General features: G+C 39.6%; 1 protein-coding gene across 2 annotated transcripts in view; it reads right to left on the reverse strand.

The window, feature by feature from the left end:
• ULK4 (unc-51 like kinase 4) overlaps positions 1-22,158 on the reverse strand; it is a 672,337-nt gene that overhangs the window by 266,931 nt on the left and 383,248 nt on the right. For both annotated transcript variants that reach the window (XM_044252436.1, XM_044252435.1), the window contains exon 32: positions 17,386-17,491. In XM_044252436.1, coding sequence (XP_044108371.1) covers positions 17,386-17,491 — 106 coding nt within the window. The remainder of the gene's footprint in view (positions 1-17,385; positions 17,492-22,158) is intronic.

The following is a 22,158-nucleotide window of genomic DNA, read 5'->3' on the forward strand; positions in this document are numbered from 1 at the left end:
CTTCCTATGGGTTTCCTAATGCCCCTGTGGTTCTGAAACAGTTATCTTTTTAGGGACATCACCACTTGACTGACCTGTATCTTGTCACTCCAATCAAGGACTTATCAGATATGCCTTTCAGGGTTGTGGCACTTATTTGGGGGAAATATACACCTTGTTCAAAGTCTAAAGGTGGTGAATATTGCTCATGTTTGTACAGAATTTGGCAGGTGGACCTCAAAGGTCCTTGAAGTTTAGCAGGTTTTTAGCAGTTTTAGCTGCTTGAAGTTTAGCAGGTTTTTTTTTTCTTTGAAGATGAACCTGGAATTCTGTTTTATGTGGACTGGGGGAAGTGGGAGTAAAATTAAGTGAGTTTTTCTTTCCCTGTTACTTTATCCAGAAACTTTCAGAAGGTCTGAAAAAAATCAAATCTGCAATTCATCTAGCAAGTAGTTATTTACCAAGCTTGACACCAAAATAGTAGTAGTAATAATAGCTACTATTTGTTGGGACTCCATTATTTGTCAAGTGCTTTACACACATGATTTCATTTAAATTTTCCCAATCCTTCAAAGAAGACTAAAGCTCTACTTCATCAAATTGATCAAAATCAATTATGATTTCATGGTCCCACAGTGAGGACATGATAGGATGATGGAATTTCAGATCTCTAGATTTTTCATTTTATGGAAGAAAAACTCAAATAATGCACTCCCTTTGAGAGTGGGACATATAAATAACATGGTAAGACAGGAGATTGGCCACACCTCATAGGCAGACATACCCTCAAGAAGCAAAGACTGACAGGCCAAGCTTGAGTTCACCTAATAACTCCTGTATCCTGAAGCCACTCCCCCAAATCCTGCCTTCACAGGTATTTTTTATAGTTTTCTATTGGAACCTAGGTCTAATTATATGCTCCAATTTATCACTAAAAATTTATAGATATGGATATTTACATATAAATAATTCATTTTATAGCTTTCTTGTTAGGGAGTGTTTTGTTAACTATAGCATCTTTCCTGAGGGGTTTCAAAAGTCTCTAACAATTCATTCACCTGCAGAGTACCTAGATAAATATTATTACAGCCACTGTATAAGTAGAAAACCAAGGAAATGTGGGGAAGGGGAGAATATTGATTTTTCCATTGATTAAGTGTAGTCAAGTGTTGGTTAGTATAAGTAGGAAGGCAAGAAAAGATATACTTTGTCTCAACACAGGCTGAAAGAGAACCTTGTGACATACCTCAGTATTCCACTAAAAGAAAATACTATCTTATATAGATAAAGCCCAATTAAGGGTTTTCCAGATACTTAGTTCTTTTTAAGAGTTTTTTTTATTTGAGAGAGCAAGAGAGAGGGAGTGAGTGGGGAGAAGAGGAGAGGGACAATCAGTCTGCACTGAGTGCAAACTGACGTGGGTCTCAATCCTAGGACCCTGAGATCGTGACCTGTCCTGAAATCAAGAGGCAGACACTCAACTGACTGAGCCACCCAGGAGCGCCTCCAGATACCTGGAAAACACCAGGGAAGTAAATGGAAATGACTGAACGACTGAGAGGAGAACACAGGGTTTGTTTTGGTTTTTGATTTTGGGGATTTCTTGAAGTCATGACAATGTTCTGGAATTAGATAGTGGATATGGTTGTACACATTGTGACTATGGTAAAATCACCAAATTAGTAACTTTAAAATGTTGAATTTTGTGGTATATGAAATTGATCTCAAATTTTAAAACTATACTTTAAACAACTAAAATTTCACCAAATGAAGAAGAGTAAAATATTTTCTAGAACCGTCTTAAGAAACTTGAACACATCAATCCTTAAAATCAGTCTTTCCTCTCAAATTATCTATCACTCAGAAACTGCTGTCAGGTACAACAGGGCATTTAAAAAGATGGAGTTCAGAAAACTGAGGTGAAATGCTTGGACCACTGAGCAAATTGGGTCCTCAGCAGTCAGGGAGTCACACTGGGATTTTTGTGTCCTCAAAGACTAACGTGCTTATTTTTGCAGCATTGACCATGGCCATGAAAGCATTGAGGGATCTTGCAGCTGGACTGCATCCAGAAATAAACAGAACTGTAGAAGACCCCAACTTCATCAGGGTCCATTAGAGTTCATCCTACTTAGGCAATCTGTTCATGTTAAGTTTTCACACTTAGCCTAGAGTGAGCCCCAGCCAACATGGGGAGTCAAAATAATGAGATTTTTGTTTTAATTTACTGATTTATGGGGTGGTATGTAATCCACAACAGCCAGTACAACTTGAAAAAAAAACACCATCTAAAATAAATTGGTATAACTGAATAAATTCTCAATAATGGATGAAGTAAAATGAATGTCAAAATCAAGGAACACCATGCATTTTGAGAGATATGTTAGCAAGGGGTACTATAAATAGCTACACAGGGTAGGAAAGAATGAAATAGGTCTCTTAACAGCTAAAAAAAAAATCAATAACGTATTTCTGGCATCTTAAACAGTAAGATATTATAAAATGCAAATTGTGATATCACTGTAATCTAAACTCTACGAGGACACATAATACTGCAAGGTACTTTCTTCCCCCTGCAGGGAACTGAAATAAAAAAATGTTGTCTAAGTAGCTCCAAAGGGGGAAACCAGGATCAAGTAGGGTAGAGAAGTCAGTTTCAGCTCAATAAAAAGAAACCCTTCCTAACAATTAGAATTGGTCAAAGGTGAAGTGTGCTGTTTAGTGCAAAAAAGGGCTTTCCAATGCCAGAGCCATACACACAGTAATCTCTCAAGGTGACAGCCAATAAAAGATGCCAGCCCCAGGTGGGAGCTGAGTCCATTTTTCCAACCTGCATTATCATTCGCTTCACCTAAAACTACTGGTCTGATCTTTACGCATTAGCCAAGGGAGGTGGGTAGGTAGGCAGGCAACCAACGAATCACCAAGTCCTCCATTAAAACTGAACTGAAGGGGCACCTGGGTGGCTCAGTCGGTTAAGCAACTGCCTTGGCTCAGGATCCCAGGCCCCGAGATCAAGCCCCACATTAGGCTCCCTGCTCAGCGGGAGCCTGCTTCTCCCTCCCCTTCTGCCCTTTCTGCTCACTCACTCTCTTTCAAATAAATAAGTAAATGATCTTTAAAAAACACCCTTAACGTCAGTCTAGCCACAAGTTTCTAGATGATTTTAAACTTTCAATAGCTTTTGACAAAAATAATGGCCCCATGCACCCTGAACATACCAACCAGTTCTGCTGACTTTTCCCACTGTTCTTCACCTCCCTACTATTCCTCCCACCTGCCAGCACACACCTGCTTCGTTCTGCACTTGCTTGTTCAACTGCCCACTGACCCCAGTTACCTGCGGGATTCGCTTCTTCACTTCTTTCAAGTTTTTACTTAACAATCACCTTCAAAGTGAAACCTTCCTTGGCTACCCAAAGTACTTATCACCACATAACATCTAACATTTTCTAACATAAACCTCTTCTTCATTAAATCTTATTTTCTGTACAGAACATAAGTTACAAGAGGGCAGAGAAATTTATCAGTTTTGTACATTGCTGTATTCCTTGCACTAGAACAATGCCTGGCACACACAGATCTGTTAGAAGACTGAATGCACTAGATTGGGGTGGTGGGGGGAGGGTCAAATTCCCTGTTTTTGTAAATAAATTTTTATTGAAACAGTCATGCTCATTGCTTTATGTACTGTCTACATTTTTTTCAGGGCTCTGAGACTGGAAACGAGCAGCCACCACAGAGACTGTGGCCACAATGCCTAAAATATGTATTACCTGGATCTTTCATAGAATGGTCTGCCGACCCCTAATGCCCAGTTGTGGAGCGTGTCAAGTTCTGGTTCTAAATGTCTAGGTAACTGAAGTAGATTAACGATGGCCATGTATTCTCTGAAGCTCCGGCTATCAAGAGTTGGAACCTCTTTTCTCACCTCATGAACCAGCCTGGCTTAGTGATCCCCCTCAACCAAGAGCATGGGATACAAGGGGCATGAGACTTCTGAAGGGCTTTGCAGCTTCCATGCAGGCTCTTCCTGAATGTGGCTGCCATGTCAGGAAGACCAAGGGAGTCCCCCTTGAAGGTGAGTGGCCCCCACTGAGGATCCAGGCATACAAGGGGGGGAGCCCAAGCCCATGTTTCCAACCCACAGAATGGGGAGAAAATAAATGACTTATTTTAAGTAACTTAGCTTTGATGTGGTTTATTATCTAGTAAAGGCTAACTGATACAATCAAATTTATTAATTATCATTCTTAGATTAGCCTCTCAGGGCGAATTTCTGCTTTTCTTCATATACCTTCATTCTATTACAATGGCAGCAGACTCCTACTTAACTTATTAAATTATATGAAATTTTCTGTTATTTCTTTTTTTGCTGTTATTTCTTGATAACTTAATAAATAAATATAATAAATATGTTGATTTGTAAAGATTTAAGAGTAGTTTTGAGAAAGTCTGATTTAGTTACTGTATAATAGAGGTTGGCAAACCATGGCCAGTAGACTGGCCACCTAATTTTGGAAATAAAATTTTATTGAAACAGGTCATGTCCATTCATTTATGGATTCTCAATGGCTGCTTTATTGCTCTATTAATAGTACTGAGTAGTAATGACAAAGACCATAGAGTCTACAAGCCTACAATATTTGCTATTTTGTCCTTTGCAGGAAATGTTTGCCAACCTCTACTGTACAGCATTATTTTGAATCTTATTCACAAAAGTGAAAGAATCTAAGACAGCTATCAAGTATACTTTCAAAGCCCAAACAACTCTCAGTGATTTTCTGGTTTCTTAAGTAAACACCAATTCCAGGGGTTTCATAAACCTAGTAAGAAATGAGTATTTTGATTTCTGACACACCATAAACCAAAGGAGACAAACATAATTTCTTTAGATGCCTCTTTCAAGGTGCTACAGTTTTTTGGCTGCTGCAGTGTGTCAAGTAAATACATCTTTCTGACAGCTCTGCTGGTAAAACAGAGCTGGAATTAATATCCATTATTGAAAGGTCACTGCACAGGGACAAGCCAGCAGCCAGTTCTAAAATGTTAATAACTCTGATATTTTTCAAATGTAAATAAAGTCTTCCTTTATTTTATAATTCTCTCCCTAAATGGTTCATTTGAAAATGAAAATGTTGAAACAAAAAATCTGAATGACATAATGTCATTGCATGCTGGTGATATGGCAGTGACTGTACTTAACAGAGTTAGCATGCTTTGTGGCAGGCCTACTGGGTGGCAGACACCGTACTGAGATGCACTTCATGGAGTCTAAGATGTCACTAATTGACAGAAAAAGCGCTATTTTATATACCACTAAGAAGGAAAAAAATGCTGCCAACCACATTATGTCACATGCTTTATCACTCAGAACCCCATCCTACACTCCATGCAAGTGCTCCCTGAGACTTCTGATGAGTTTCTCACCTATTACCTTTATATGGACATAAAAAGGAATATGGAAATAAAATTAGTTGGTCTCATTTTTTTCTAAAAAGTTCTTCCCATTTGGAGGAGGACTCTTCTCATTTTTCAATTCAGAATCATTGCTGTCTGTGTTGTTGTGCACACTGTGTACCATCAGAGCACTGGTACAAGAGAGTGTGGCTGGAGCAGACCCTCCTGAGGTCTCTCCCTGTTGCTGGTGCACAGTCTGCAGATGAAACTCAGCTTAGCCACTGGCCCAACACAATGCCTTTATGAGGCACCCGGAAAGCAAGAATAATCATTTCCTCATCTACCTTATCGTTCACTTAGGTGGAGGTAATTTTTAAAGTATCAATGTTGGAAACAGCTCTATGTTCAGAAGAGGGAATTTAACTCTGTAAGAATTGTAATAAATATATAAACCAGTAATCAAGTCAGAACCGACCCGAAATAAAGATTAACAAGAAGATTTCATTCAAACCAACCACACACATTCAAAGCCGTGCAGTGGCAGGTTGTCAATGACTCTTCACATCGCCACACTCCAATGACTCTTAATATGCTCTAGGTTTGCAAACATGCATTGGGTCTTAACCCAACTCCAGAAAAATCAACGCACACATTTAGTAGCGAAAGAGTTTGGAAAGCAGCAGAGCAATATGGAATATCAGACCTGGCGCTCATCTCCAGAGATGGGAAGCAGACCATTCTGAAGGCCACAGGAGCCTCTTCCCTTCCCCTCCTTTCTATCCTCTGCTAGCAGGTGCCAGCAAGGAGTTCCCAAAGTCTGTACTCCTGGAATTCACTACCCTTCCTCATCCTGCCGTCCTTGCTGACTAACCCCTTCAGCCAAAGACCATGTAGAGTCATCATGCCCACTATCTCTACTTCTGGTGCCACAAGAAGTTTATGATCCCCAGTCATTCATCCACCATCTCCAGCACTTCAAACACAGACAGTTTTGCAAATCATCTTTCAAGGGCAACACCCTACCCCTGAAACCCTTCCATTGTGACATCTGCAACAGACCATCAGCAAAACTCCCAATCTGTCCACCTCTCTCTAAATGTATCTGAGCAGAGTCGTCTATTCCATACTGCTGCTTCTAGACCTTTCTAGACCTGGCAAACGTTTTTCTTTAAGGGCCATAGGACAAATATTTCAGGCTTTATGGGCCATGCATGTTGAATCTCAACTGTGGACAGTGCCATTATACAATGAAACTACCAAAGATGCATGTAAATGAATAGACATGTCTATGTTCCAACAAAACTATATTTGCAAGAGCAAGCACCCAGCCAGCAGTCTACGGCTCACAACATATCAGATCAACAGTCTCTACCACCTGCTTCTTCTCTCCCAATTGCCATCACTCAGACCACTAAATCACTCCTGCTTACACCCTGAGCACAATATTAACACTAATGTTACTAACATTATTACCATTAACTAACACTGTTCTAGCCATAATTACTTTTGTGATTTCCAGTTCACCCCACAAAACCTGGAATGGGGCCAGATACCATGAGAACTGAAGCTTCTCTGGTTGGGGGTAGAGACAGACTTTAAGAAGAAGAAAAAAATTACAAGCGTAAAATTGCCCCTCTGTAGAAGAAGGCCCTTGACACTTAAGCTTCATTAGCTTGGTGGTAAATCTGCCTGAGCTTCTTCAGCTGCTCTGGCTCAAACAGTTCATTGAACACAAAATCTCTGTAGCCATTGAGATCACCTCATAAACAATCCTTCCATGCCTGATTTCATACTTCCCTAAGTTCCTGTCCTCTAGCATTTTGTCCTTCATCCTGCCTCAGCCCTGGAATTCCATGCTTTCACAAGCCAGTAGCTGCAACCTCTCTAATCTCAATTTCAGCCATCTGACTCCTCACCCCCTCTCCCTACCAGCCAATGGGGCAACTAAGAATCCTATGGGCACTGTTTCACAGTATCCTAATCCTCAGACTAAGTTAGAATGCTTTGAAGGGATTCATGGGTGGGCTATTGGTTTAATGTAACAAATACCAGTAAGATTTATAGGAAACTGAGTGATGTCACTAAGATGGTGATACAGATTATTCCTGATTCTGCTCCCCTCACAACAAGTGATAACTGTTCAGGAACAAGACACCACTGAGAAAATCCTAGAACATGGAGGTGAGACTGAAGCACACCCTGTTTCAAAGAGACTGAGACAGACGATATCTGAAGAGTAAGAGAAGCAGCTCCATATTGGCCACATTGCCCCTCCCCCAGGCCAGTGTAGCACCCCAGGGAAAGGTCTCTCTGAGCCTTCAATTCAACAGTGGGAAAAAAAGAACCTGCAGGGAAAACCAGCAGCCCCCCAACATTGTGAGTTGCTATGCAGGAGCCCTTGGTCTGATCTTGTACCACAGGGATTGCCAAGGGAATCTGTGGAGCTCCGCCAATGGAAGCTTGACTAACAGTGAAGTGGGGAGGGGCTGGTGACATCCAACACGGGTATCTTGGCAGACTGAGCTTGTTCCTGAGGTGACCAAGTAGTAATCTCAATGAATGGTGCTGCTGAGTCACAGCCTCACCTGCTATGAAAAGTGATTTCGAGCACAATCTGACCAGTAGGGCTAGTGACAGCTGGAAGCAGTGTGGTCCAGTGGCACTTGAGCCAACAGGCAGGTGAGCAGACGTAGCTGATCACCCACAGAGAAAAGCCAGAACTGGGTATGGAGCATCCTGTACTAGAAACGAGCAGGGGGATTCGTTCACAGCCAAGGCTGAGGGTCATTCCTGACCCTTCCCAACTGGAGAGGCTGTTTGGAATTGAGAGTAGCCTTGCACAGACCCTCCATGTCATATTCATGCAAGCAGCAACATAGCTTCACTCACTATGGGGGTGTCATTTGGCCCCATCTGACCAGATGGGCTATGACAAATCCTAGAAGCTGTGCAACCTGATGACACTTGAGCCAAGAGATGGGTAAGCAGGGAGAAAAGTTTGCAGAGGAAAGCCAGTGGCCTTGTTCAGTCAGAGAACTTGGGATGTAAGTTGGCTTGACTTAAGACAACAATGAGCTTTACCAGCTTTAGAGCTGCTTCTCCTACTGTCCCCAAACAGAAAATCTAATTCAAAGCCCTGCTGATTCCTGAATATAGCCTTCAGCCAATCTAACCAGGGAACCTAACAAGAGCATACAGGAAATTTTAGAGCTCATTCAATAATACACATAGAGTGGTCCACGAGCAGAGAGCAGAGAGCAGAGCCAATGGCTTCCCCCATCTGTAGAGCAAAACTGGTGCCCTCACATGACCGGGGAATTCAGGACACAGCTTGACCTAATTCACATTCCCAAATGAGCTATTCAGGTGCTGAGCGCCATCCTGCTGCCCTGGCCAGAGCAGGCAAGCTAATTCATAGCCCCAGTCTAGTCCCCAGTCTTGACCATCTAGTAAGCCTAATCAGAGAACCAACCAACCATGGAGCCCATCCCACAGCCTCACTCAAGTAGGGAATGGAGCCAGCAGTCCTATCCAACTGCTCTATGCCTGTGGCACATCCATCACTGTCCTCAAAAGACAAATAGCTGCCTTATCACAAAATAGACCAAAATAGCCCATCCCACCTGCTCAAGGTCATTACCAGCAGACACACCCAGAAACCCAAACTGGGCTAACTGGTGAAGATTAATCTCTGCCAAAGCAAAGTTGTAAACTTGAGGATATTGATTACTCAAATGTGTGGATATCAACCTAAAGAATCAGGATCATGAAAAGTCAAGTAAAGATGATAACACCAAAGTAAACTAATAAAGCTCCAATAACTGGCCCCCCAAAATGGAGATCTCTGAACTGTCAGACAAAGAATTCATAATAAGCCTTTTAAGGAAGCTTAGTGAACTATAAGAAAACACAGACAAGTAAATGAATTAAAAAAAACAATGCATGAACAAAACAAGAAGTTCAACAAGGAAATAGAAACCATCAAAAAACCAAACAAAAAGAAATCCTAGATTTAAAAATACAATAACTAAACTGATGAACTCAATAGAGTTTCTAGTAATACAAAAGAAAGAACCAGCAATCTGGAGTATAGGACATGGTAATACACAGTCATAAAAGCAAAAAGGAAAAAGCAACAAAAGAATAAAATACCCTATATGAATTATGGGGGCACTATGAAAGGAAACAATATTCACACTAAGGAGATTCCAGAATGAGAAGAGAGAGAACAGAAAGTATATTTAAAGCAACAATGGCTGAAAACTTCCAGAAGCTGGGGAGAGAAATGGACAACTCTATGTCTGAGGTCCAAAGGACCCCAAATACGGTGAACCTGAATAGAGTTACAGAGGCGCACTCTAAATTGTCAAAAGTTAAAAACAAAGGAAGAATTTTAAAAACAGCAAGAGAAAAGAAGGAAGTTAAACACAAGGGAACCTCCTACAAGACTACTGACAAATTTCTAAACAGAAACTTTCAGGCAAGGAGTGAATGGGATGGCATATTTAAAATACTGAAAGAGAATAACTGTCAACCAAGAATTCTATACCTCATGAACCTGTCTTCCAGAAATGAAGGATGAATAAGGACTTTCCTAAATGAGCAAAAAGAGTTCATTACCATCAGAAATGTCTTCCAATAAACGCTAAAGGAAATTCTTTGAGTGGATGTAAAAAGTAAATAGTAAAAGTGAAAGTAAAAGTAAAGTAAAAGTAAAATATCATCATAAAAATATAAAAAGACAGTATAAATCTCACTGATAATGGTTTAAGTATATAATCATAGTTAGATTCTGCAATATGGTAATAGTGGTGAATAATTCACTTACAACTCTAGTTCGCAAGTTTAAAAAAAATGTATTAAAAATAATAACTACAATAGTCTGTTATTAATTATACAACATAAAAAACACATAAATTGTAACAGCAATAACCTTAGAGAAGTAAAAGTGCCAAGTTTAAAAATTCTACTGAAGTTGTTATCAGCTTAAAATAGGGTGTTACAAGTTTGAAATATCTTATGTAAGCTTTATGGTAACCACAAGGAAAGAACCAAAGCAAAGAGATGGCAAAAGACATGAAAACTCAAAAAAAGCAGGATAAGAAACAAAGAATAATGAATCTGTAAGATAACCAGAAACAATCAACAGAGTGGCAAAGGTTAGTCCCGACCTATCAATAATTACTTGAAACAGATTAAATTATCTAATTAAAGGACACAGAGTGTATTGAAAAAAACCAACAATATGCTGGCTACAAGAGACTTCACTGAGAGTGAGGGATAAAAAAGGACATTTTCATTAAATGGTAACTAAAAAAAGCAGGATCAGCTGTACTTACATCAGACAAAATGAATTTCAATGAAAAATGATCAAAAGAGACAAAGAAGATCATTATAGAACAAGGAAGAGATCAATACAAGAAGATATGATAATTATAAATAAGAGATGCTTAACACTAGAAAACAAACTGAGGGCTGGAGGGGTGGAGAATAGAGGGAGGGGGTGATTGGGTAATGGGCATTAAGGAGGGCATTGATGTTATGAGCACTGTACGTTCTATGCAACTGATCAATCACTAAATTCAATCCCTGAAATTAATAGTAGAGTATATGCTAATTAAATTGAATTTAAATAAAAAATTTTAAAAATTTATTTGGCAATTAACAAAACAGGAAACAACATGTGTTGGAGAGGATGTGGAGAAAAGGGAACCCTCTTACACTGTTGGTGGGAATGCAAGTTGGTGCAGCCTCTTTGGAGAACAGTGTGGAGATTCCTCAAGAAATTAAAAATAGAGCTTCCCTACGACCCTGCAATTGCACTCCTGGGTATTTACCCCAAAGATACAGATGTCGTGAAAAGAAGGGCCATCTGTACCCCAATGTTTATAGCAGCAATGGCCACGGTCGCCAAACTATGGAAAGAACCAAGATGCCCTTCAACGGATGAATGGATAAGGAAGATGTGGTCCATATACACTATGGAGTATTATGCCTCCATCAGAAAGGATGAATACCCAACTTTTGTAGCAACACGGACGGGACTGGAAGAGATTATGCTGAGTGAAATAAGTCAAGCACAGAGAGTCAATTATCATATGGTTTCACTTATTTGTGGAGCATAACAAATAGCACGGAGAACAAGGGGTGTTAGAGAGGAGAAGGGAGTTGGGGTAAATTGGAAGGGGAGGTGAACCCCGAGAGACTATGGACTCTGAAAAACAGTCTGAGGGGTTTGAAGTGGCGGGGGGGGTGGGAGGTTGGGGTACCAGGTGGTGGGTATTATAGAGGGCACGGCTTGCATGGAGCACTGGGTGTGGTGAAAAAATAATGAATACTGTTTTTCTGAAAATAAATAAATTGGAAAAAAATAACTAACAAATATAAATAAAAATGAGCCATTTTCACCCCCCCCAAAAAAATTTATTTGGCAAACATAGGAGTGTCTAAATATATAAAGCAAAAACAGATGTAAAAGGAGAAATAACAGCAATACAATAATAGTTACTTTAATACCCTACTGTCAACAATGGATAAACCATCCAGACAGACAATCCATAAGGAAACAGATTTGAACAATACTAGAGATCAAATAGAGCTAAGAGACATATACAGAACATTCTGACCGACAACAGCAGGATACACAGTCTCCTTGAATGCACACTGACCACATTCTAAGACAGACCATGCATTAGGCCACAAAATAAGTCTTAGAAAATTTAAAAGGACTGAAATAATATCAAGTACCTTCTCTGGTCACAGTGGCATGAAAGTAAAAATCAGTAACAATGGGAAAACAAAAATTCACAAATACATGGAAATTCAACACTCTCCTGAACAACCAATGGCTCTAAGAAGAATTACAGGTGAAATTCAAAACAAAGTTTGAGACAGATGGAAACAGAAATATATCAGAATTTATGGGATACAGCAAAAGTAGTTCTAAGAGGGAAGTTCGCAGTACTAACACTTACATTAAGAAGCAAAAAAGAGGGCGCCTGGGTGGTTCAGTGGGTTAAAGCCTCTGCCTTCAGCTCAGGTCATGATCCCAGGGTGCTGGGATCAAGCCCCACATCGGGCTCCCTGCTCAGCAGGGAGCCTGCTTCCTTCTCTCTCTCTCTGTCTGCCCCTCTGCCTACTTGTCTCTCTCTGTCAAATTAATACATAAAATCTTAAAAAAAAAAAAAAGTGAGAAAGACCCCAAAGAAACAACCTAAATCTACACCTTAAGAAGACAGAAAAAGATAAATCAACTAATAATGTAATTGGCATCGTACAGTGACAGATGGGAGCTACACTTGTGATGAGCACAGCATAATGTATAGACTTGTCGAATCACTATGTTACACTCTAGAAACTAACTATACCTCAATAAGAAAAAAAAAGAACTGATCCCAAAGAAAATAAGAAAGATTAGAGTATACATAAATGAAATAGAAAACAGAAAAACAGTAGAAAAGGTTAATCAAACTAATAGTTGGTTATTTTGAAAAGATAAAATTGACAAACGCTTAGTTAGATTAACTAAAAGAAAGAGGGAAGAAAGAAGAGAGAGACAGAAAAAGGACTCGAATCAACAAAATTGTAAATGACAAAGGAGGCATTGCAATGGATTCTACAGAAATTCAATGTATCATTAAGAGGCTACTATGACCAACAATACACCAATGAACTATAAAACTTAAAAGCAATGGAAAAATTCTTAGAAGTCTACAATCTACCAAGACTAAATCAGGAAGAAATAGAAAATCTGAAGACTGATTACTAGTAAGAATAATGAATCAGTAAGCAAAAACCTCCCAATGAAGTAAAGTCACAACCAGATGGCTTCACTGGTGAATTTTATCAAACATTGAAAGAATACCAACTCTTCTCAAGCGCTTCCAAAAAATCAAAGTAGCAGGAAACATTGCTGAATGCATTTTATAAAGCCAGAATTTATCCTGTTACCAAAACCACAACAGGACACTACTAAGAAAGAAAACTAAAGGCCAATATCCTTGATGAATACAGATGCAAAAATTATCAACAAAATACTAACAAACCAAAGTCAGCAGCACATTAAAAAGGATCATTCACCATGATCAAATGGGATTCAAGGATGGTTCAACATATACAAAATCAATGTGATATATCACATTAAGAGAATGGAAAGAAAGAACATATGATCATCTTAATAGACACAGAAAAAGCATTTGACAAAATTCAACATCCATTCATGATAAAATCTAACAAATTAGGCATCAAAAGAAAAAGGCATATATGACAAGCTTACAGTTTGACATCATCCTCAATAGTGAAAAAGATAAGGGTGCCCATTCCCACCAACATAATACTAAAAGGCCTCACTAGAATAATCAGGAAAGAAAAAGAAATAAGAGTCACTACAAAGGCATGGGAAAGGAATGGCAAACAAAGAAGTAAAACTGTCTCTATTTGTAGATGACATTATTTTATATAAAGAATCTCTAAAGACCCAACCAAAAAACTGTTAGGTGTCATCAGTAAATCAATAAAGTTGCAGGATAAAAGATTAACAAAAATTCAGTAGCATTTCTATATGATAACAATGAATTTTCTGAAAAAGAAAGAAATAAATCCCAATTCCAATAGCATCAAAAGCAACAAAATGCTTAGGAATAAATTTCAGTAAAGAAATGAAAGATCTCTACTCCAAAAAATAGAAGATGTTAATGAAAGAAACTGAAGAAGAAAGGAAGAAATGGAAAGGTATCTTATGTTCATGGGTTGGAAGAATTAATAGTGTTAAAATGCGAAAAATACCAAAAGCCATCAATATATTTAATGCAATCCCTATGAAGATACCAATGACAATTTTACAGAAGTAGAAGAAACACTCCTAAAAAACTTTTGTGCAGCATAAGAAACCATCAAGAAAGTAAAAAGACAAACTATTAAATGAGAAAAAATATTTGCAAATCATATATCTGATAAGGGGCTAATATCCAGAATATATAAAGAAATCCTACAACTCAATAGCAAAAAAAAAAGTAACCCCATTAAAAAACAGGTAAAGAACCTGAATATGCATTTCTCCAAAAGGTGAACAGGTAAGTGCAAAGATGCTCAACATCACTAGTTACTAGAAAAATGCAAATTAAAACCACAGTGAGATATCATCTTATGGCTATTAGGACGGACACCATCAAAAAGACAAGGGCTAACAAATGCTGGCATGGATGAGAAAAAAGACCCTTGAGCAGTGGGCGAGAAAGTAAATTGGTGCACCCACTATGGAAAACAAGATGGAGGCTCCTCAAAAAGGAAAAAAAAATAGACCTATCCTATGATCCAGCAATTCTGAGAATATATCCATAGGACAAAAACACTCAAAAAGATGTCTGCACCTGCATGTTAATAGCAGCATTGTTTATAATAGCCAGACATGAAAAAAACTTCAGTATCTATTGACCAATAAATGGATAAAGAAGTTATGGAGTGTGCATGTATGTCTGTGTATGCATGTATGTGGTTACATACATCATACATACATACATACATACATAGGTGGAGGGTTAGGAGAGGAGGAATAGGAATAAGGTGTAAAAAGGCACAAGCCCCCAGCTGTAGAAAAACAAGTAAGTACTAGGAATATAATATACAACACGATGACTACAGCTAACACTGCTGTACAATATACAGGAAAACTGTTGAGTAAATGCTAAGAGTTCTCACTGTAAGGAAAAAATTTGCCCATCTTTTTTTCTTTTCATTCCACCTATAGGAGAAGATGGATGTTAGCTGAACTTATAGTGGTAATCATTTCACAGTATATGCAAATCAAACCAGCATGTTGTATGCCTTAAACTTACACAGTGTTGTTATGTCAGTTATTTCTCAATAAAACTGGAAAAAAATTATAGGAACTAACAAAGATTTCAATAGATTTATACTGTAAGAAGCACCACAGATTTGGACTAAAAAGAGCAGGGATAATTCCTTTGAGAATGAAAAGAGGTTGTAGAGCCCCAAACATCTATGGACAGGAATCAGGCTTAGAACCTTATTCAGCTACAATGATGAGCCATCTTTATGGAACAAGAACAATGATCCAGAAGTTAGAGGTAAGAGCCATGGAGAAGCAGTTGCAGGGAGACCTACTCTCAAAGCAAGAGATATTTTTCTTCCCCTGTGGAACAAAGGAAATCAGGAAATACGTTTGCCAAGATTTCAACATTGTCATGCATCAGTGACTGCTATGTCCTTTTAGTTTTTCCTTTTATTTATTTTTTTAAAGATATTTTTAATTCAACATTAAATTTTATTATTCTATTTTGCCTTACATGTTTGTATCTATTTAAGTATCTTTCATTTTTTAATTTCACAATAAAATGTTCAGGATGAAAAAAAAAAGCCCTATTGTCCTGTAATTATTTATGACTCTCCCTTTCATTCTCAAAACTTCTTTGAGTAATGAAATAGTACATCATAATCATCAGATATATTCTGAAGGTTCAAATTTAAGATGGTTCAAATTTAAGTTAATTCCGAGTGGTTTTTCAACATGGTTATACCAATTTATATCCATTACCAGCAGTGTGATATTTTCTGTTGCTCTTTTTTTTCTTCCAATTTATTTATTTTCAGAAAAACATTATTCATTATTTATTTATTTATTTATTTGACAGAGATCACAAGTAGGCAGAGAGAGAGAGAGAGAGAGAGAGAGAGGAGGAAGCAGACTCCCTGCTAAGCAGAGAGCCCAAAGCGGGGCTCAATCCCAGGATCCTAGGCTCATGACCTGAGCCGAAGGCAGAGGCTTTAACCCACTAAGCCACCCAGGTGTCCCTAGTTCTTCCTTTTAAATGAGAGTTTCTATGAGGGCATTTCTCTCTGTATATCCTCATCGGAGTCTAGAGATGTGGCAGAGCAGAAACTTGTGTCCTTAGTTCACAAGTCTTCAAGTTTGAAAGGACCAAAATTCAAGGAGCTACACCTACCAAAAATGTACCCAAGGGGTCTCATGATATCTAGACTTAATTTAGATGACTACACCCTAGTTATGAAGCCTTGACAAAACCAAGATATCCTTCAGCTGGGGAATGGATTTAGAAAAAAAAAATAAAAAAAAAACTGTGGTATATCCAGACAAATGGAGGATTACTCAGTGCTGAAAAGAAAGAGTTAACAAGTCATGGAAAGACATGAGGAACCAGAAATGCATATCACTTGGTGAGTTTGGTAAGTCACCAATCCTAAAAAGCTACATACTCTAGGATTCCAACAGTGCCATTCTGGAAAATTATACTACAGAGACAATAAAAAGACAATTAGAAGGGGAAGATATAAATGGGGGCAGGGGTTATATGGGAAATTTCGGTACCTACCTCACAATGTAGTTTTAAACCTAAAACTAGTCTAAAAAAATAAAGTCTTAAAAAAACATTTTTAATCTTAATGTTATAGATATGCACAAGATGTAACATAAAGCCACCCTCAACTCATCTGATCTCATTTTCTAAGATGTCTTGGACTAAATGTTTTTATTCTGACTGACAGCAATAAGTCTAATTACCATGCTCACACTCATACTTCTTGGTTTATCATCTGTAACAGTGCCTATAGGAGTAAGGAATTTTTGAGCCCTAAAGGAAAATAAATGAACTTAGAGAAACTAACACAACCCAACCACATTTCCTATTTTCACTGATAACATTATTATTCACAGATTCTTAAATATCTATTTTGATTCATCACCTTTTTTTTTTTTATTCGACAGAGAGAGATCACAAGCAGGCAGAGAGGCAGGCAGAGAGAGAGAGAGAGAGAGAGAGGAGGAAGCAGGCTCCCTGCTGAGTAGAGAGCCCGATGCAGGACTCGATCCCAGGACTCTGAGATCATGACCTGAGCCGAAGGCAGCGGCTTAACCCACTGAGCCACCCCGTCACCTTTGAATAGCACTTCTTGACTCCCTGCTATACATGATGAGGAAAATAACAAAGAGGCAGAAATCAAGACTCAAAACAGATTCTAAGGAGCATTTACCTTGTTCATAAAGCAGCTTCATATTTGAATCTTTGCAGGCAACCAGATTGTTGAGCAATGCAATCACACTTTGCATGGTGTTACCCAGAATGTTCTCCTGATGTTCCTGCAATAGATCACAATTTCCATCATAACTATATAGAATTCCACTTACAACATGATAGAGACAAGTGGTCAAATGACCTCCATCCCTTCAGTCTTTGCATAAGGTTAAACAATTATCTTTCTGTGCTTTAATGAAGCAGACCCTTCTGCATTACGGCACTCCCCATCAGGGCGTTAAGTCAGAGGGGAGGCAGCATGAACCTGTCAGGGTACCAGCACCGCAACATGCACTCCCTTACCCATGAGCTGAGTGACAACCACATAGCCTCTGGGCTTTAGCTGGGGGCAGGGGTGTCAGAGTGACTAGAAATCAACCACATGGAGCTTAGGAGACCACACACCTGAAAGTGACTAAGGTCACAAAATAAAGCTACCACGTCTCAGAGTGACAGATGCAGCAGAGTGACCAGGAAACCCTGGATGGACACATGGTTTTCAAAGCTTACAGAAACACCAGCCCTGCATCTGCTTCTGAAGCTGCTCTGTCCCCAGATGTGTGCCTCCCAGCCATGCCAGCCACCTGATGTTCCAAGTCTCACCATCTAGTTCTTCACTTGATCTGAGACAAAGGGTTTGCATTGCAAACCCCGTACCTAACAATTTCTACCCTTCTTTAGAAACACACACACTTAAGAGTAGATGTTCATGTTTGAATGTTCCACTGACACCAGTTTAAGAAGATGAATATGGAAGCGATGGTCTGCCAACAATTTCAACTAATTATTCCTACAGCTGGTTGGAAGGAAGGGGTGATTAATAAGCACAAGATGACACAAAATGTTATTCATGATAAAGTAACTAATGATACATAGGAAAAGAGAAGCTAATACATCTTTTTCATTTTCTTTTTCTTTTTCTTTTTTTGGTCCCATTTGATAAAATAACACATTCTGCTCCTTGTTCAAAGACCAGCCTGTCAGCAAATACAGGGCAGTTTTGCTGGAGATAAATCTATTGTTCCTTCACTATATACATTTCTTATGATTAAATGTACCTTTTCCATGATGCTCTTGGTAATATTTTCGCCTCCCTGTGAAGCCAATACTTTCGTTTTCCCTTGTACTCATGGGGTGAGCACCACTTGCTGATATCGGCATTTCCTTTCATATAAAAGCCAACTATCCAAATCCCCATTACCCCGAACACTACGAACCCAGAACTGTCCCCTGACCAACCAGGTTCTCGGACTCCTGCCCTGGAGGTTCCAGAGTCCCTGCAAAATGAAGGCCTCTCCCAACCCCACATCTCAGTCTACAGAGGGGCAGAAAGCCAAGGTGCACTCTTAATCATTTAAAGCCCCAGCCCACCATGCTACTCGGGGTCTGCAGGATAAAATATTTGATGCAGGAAGTAAAAGAGACCAATAATCCTATAACTAGACTGGAAGAAATGGTTCCTTTTCTTTTTCAGCCATTATAAAAAAAATTATTGTTTTTTAGTTTCTTTGTTGTTGGATTTCAAGCCATTCATAAACTATGAACTCTGTATAATTTAAAGTGAGGAGTTTGTAAAAATTATAGCAGAGAATTCTATTTACGTACTCTTCTCTCTTATAGCTATATTTATCTACAGATATATCTACAATCTTTATCTGTATTGTAAATGTATATATTTACAAATATATATTACAAAATAAATTTTTGTATATAACACTATATATTATAAATATGTATTTACACACACAAATTAAATTTACATATACATTTAAATATATGTATATGTATATATATACAAACACACATATACATATATACATATATCTCCTACATAGTGTTGGGGAGGAAGAGCGTGAAACATAGTCCTTATTCCTGCTCGAGATGATGCTACGGTTCTCCAGGTGGACTGACAGCTACTGCTATGGCCCAGGTCATCATTTTCCCCAGAAAGAATGTAATACATCACAGTTGAGAAGGTATAAAAATGAGTTAAACACACTTCCATTAACTTCTATCAAATTGAGTTATTTCATTTCTCTTAGCAACTTTAATAAGATTTGTTCCTGCTGTTCACAACAGTATTAGCCTACAGGGGATAAACGATGCACTGAAAAACACCAGTTACTTAGAGAGCAGAGGATTATAGGAAGGGAGAAAACAAGGGGTAAATATGTGGGGCCAGAGTTGTTCTTGGGGACTCTGCAAGCCTGGTGTAAAGACAAGTGGGAAGCTCAAGTTTGGTTCAAAGACCCCAGTCCAAGCCAGAGGGAAGGGATGATCCTGATGAAAGACTAGGTCCCCATTAGATGCTCTCTAGGGCAGCCCCTCCTCCCAGAAAGCTATGACTAAATTCCAAGGTAAAAAGATTGTAACAGAAGGCTAGGTAAAGACCTTATGTCTTTTTTCTTTCCTTTTCCTTTTCCTTTCCTTTCCTTTTTAAATCCCCACGGCTTATGAATAAAAGCAAGGAACACAAACAAGTAAAGCATTGTAAGGAGAGAAAGCAGCAGCCGATGACTTCAACAGAGCCTTTGGCATGGTTAGGGGCTCAGGCACCAGTGGCCTCTGTGCTGATCTTAGCCCAGTGGTGGCAGAGCAGCCACGCAGGCCTATGAGGGAAAGGGGAGAGACGAGGCAGGGCTAACAGTTTGCTGATAGGACACTGTGTGCCACAGCCCATACCCCAGGCATGTAACCTATATCACTGTCTCATCTGATCCTCACGGAAACACTGAAGTGGCTACATTCTCCCCTTCCTATAGATACAGACAATGAGGTTAGCGAGGTGAAGTGTAACTTGCCAAGGGTCACGCAGCTCTTCAAAGCTGAAGCTAGGACTGGGTCTCTGGGATGGTGAAAGCCATGGCACCTCATCGCCATGCAGCATTGCCTGGTGACCCACAGTGATGCGCACAAGAGACACAAGATGGGGGAGGGGGTGAGAGCTTCCAGCCTGTCAGCACATCCTAGGGTAACCCGTACAACCTGAGAACCCACAGGGTAAGGTGGGAGGAATCTAAAGGGCCCAGATTGGGGTGTGGGGGGAGAAAGAAGCAGAGAAATACTGAATTGGGGCTGCTATGGTAGCGCTGTCCTGCCTGTGCCACCACTGCTGGCCTCTCCTGGCTTCATAAGTACCCTCCGTAGATATCACCATGCTGTAAGACACAGAACCTAGGAAGCCAGTGAAGGTGCCAGGCAACTAGAAGAAAAGAATAAGCACAAGCATATTACTCCAAAAACTGGAAGTACATACAATAATAGCCCCTTTGCTCAATCAGCATGAACCTCGACCACTGGGTAAGAAAGGCAGAAGAGCTCATCAGAGAAGGCATCACTGACCACGTGCAAAGCCATGGAAGGCCATCCCACTGCATTTTAAGATTATGATGAAATATGTAACTCCTTTATCCATAACCCATCAATAAGCACAGCTGACCTAATTTGTGTGTCTAATGCCATAGTATATGGACATTTAATAAACAGAGCACTTGAGAATACTAATAAAACATAGCATTTGCCAGTAGAGATAATTGGAATTGAAGCAGCAAAATCCTCATGTTTGGCAACATAGATGAAACAACTTCATTAAAATGTACAGCTTCAGCAAATGAAAGGCAGGGGAGCACTGGACCCTGAAGAATCAGCCTTCTCAAAACTAATTGCTTCAGTGCTTAAAGAGGACAGCTCTGAACTACCAAGGACACGGCAAGGAAACACTCCTGAAAAATGATCAGCCTTCCCAAAGCGGCTTCACTGTAAACAAAGCATTATACTTTCTTCTAATATCTGAGGACAGAAATGGCATTCAAAGATGTCAGATGGCCAGACTCTAAAGTTTGGCAGGGCTCTTGATCGTCAAGGGAGGAAACACCTTTAGCAATCGAAAGTAACAATGAGCAATGGTCACTCTCTTTTGCCCTTGATGTGGGGTCAAAATTCCAAAGAGGGCAAAATAAAAGACAAGCACTGGTCCTGGGAAGGTTGGAAACTGAGAGGAGGCAGAAAAAGAAGCACACGCAAGGATTGTGAACGTGAAATGTATCATCTCTGGGAAATAAACACAGGGCACATCCTATTTCAACACACAATGAGATCACATTTCAGGGGAAATGTTTTGCACCTTGCACGACAGGATGCTAGTCTACTGCGCATGTGCTGGGACAGAGTACAAAGGTAACAGAGACAGAGTGGGTGTCTGCTCACTTTCCTTTTTATACCTTCTCCCATAAAGTTAGATTCCTAGACATCTGGAGCCCACAGAAGACTCTTCAGAGCTTTCAGATGAAATCAATGTATCAGAGTAGAAGAGGACACTCTTTCATGTTACTGATTTTTCACAAGACTATACCGCACACAGCTCCAACCCAATGGGATCCAAACTGAATTCATCCTGTCCTTTTCCCTCACCATCATCCTCTGGTCTCAATGAAGAGCTCTACCATCTGTCTATCATGTAGCCATAAATCCTGGAATCACCTGGGACAGCCGCCTCTCTCCCGCCTCCACATCCCATCTGCAATGAATTCCTCTTGATTCTCCATGGGCCTCCTCTTGAAGCTCTCCTCTGCTAAAGATAAGGTGGTTGTCATATTTGACCAGGGCTGCCACAAGCTCCTAGTGGAGTCTCTCCTTCTCGCCTCCTGTCCTCCACTACTAACCAGGCTCCTTTTTCTTGAGTGGCAAGACTGATCCCCATTCCTAGGGCTTAAACCTGGGGCCTGAAGGCCCA

This window comes from Neovison vison, chromosome 6 (assembly GCF_020171115.1).
Source record: "Neovison vison isolate M4711 chromosome 6, ASM_NN_V1, whole genome shotgun sequence".
Taxonomy (NCBI): Eukaryota; Metazoa; Chordata; class Mammalia; order Carnivora; family Mustelidae; genus Neogale; species Neogale vison.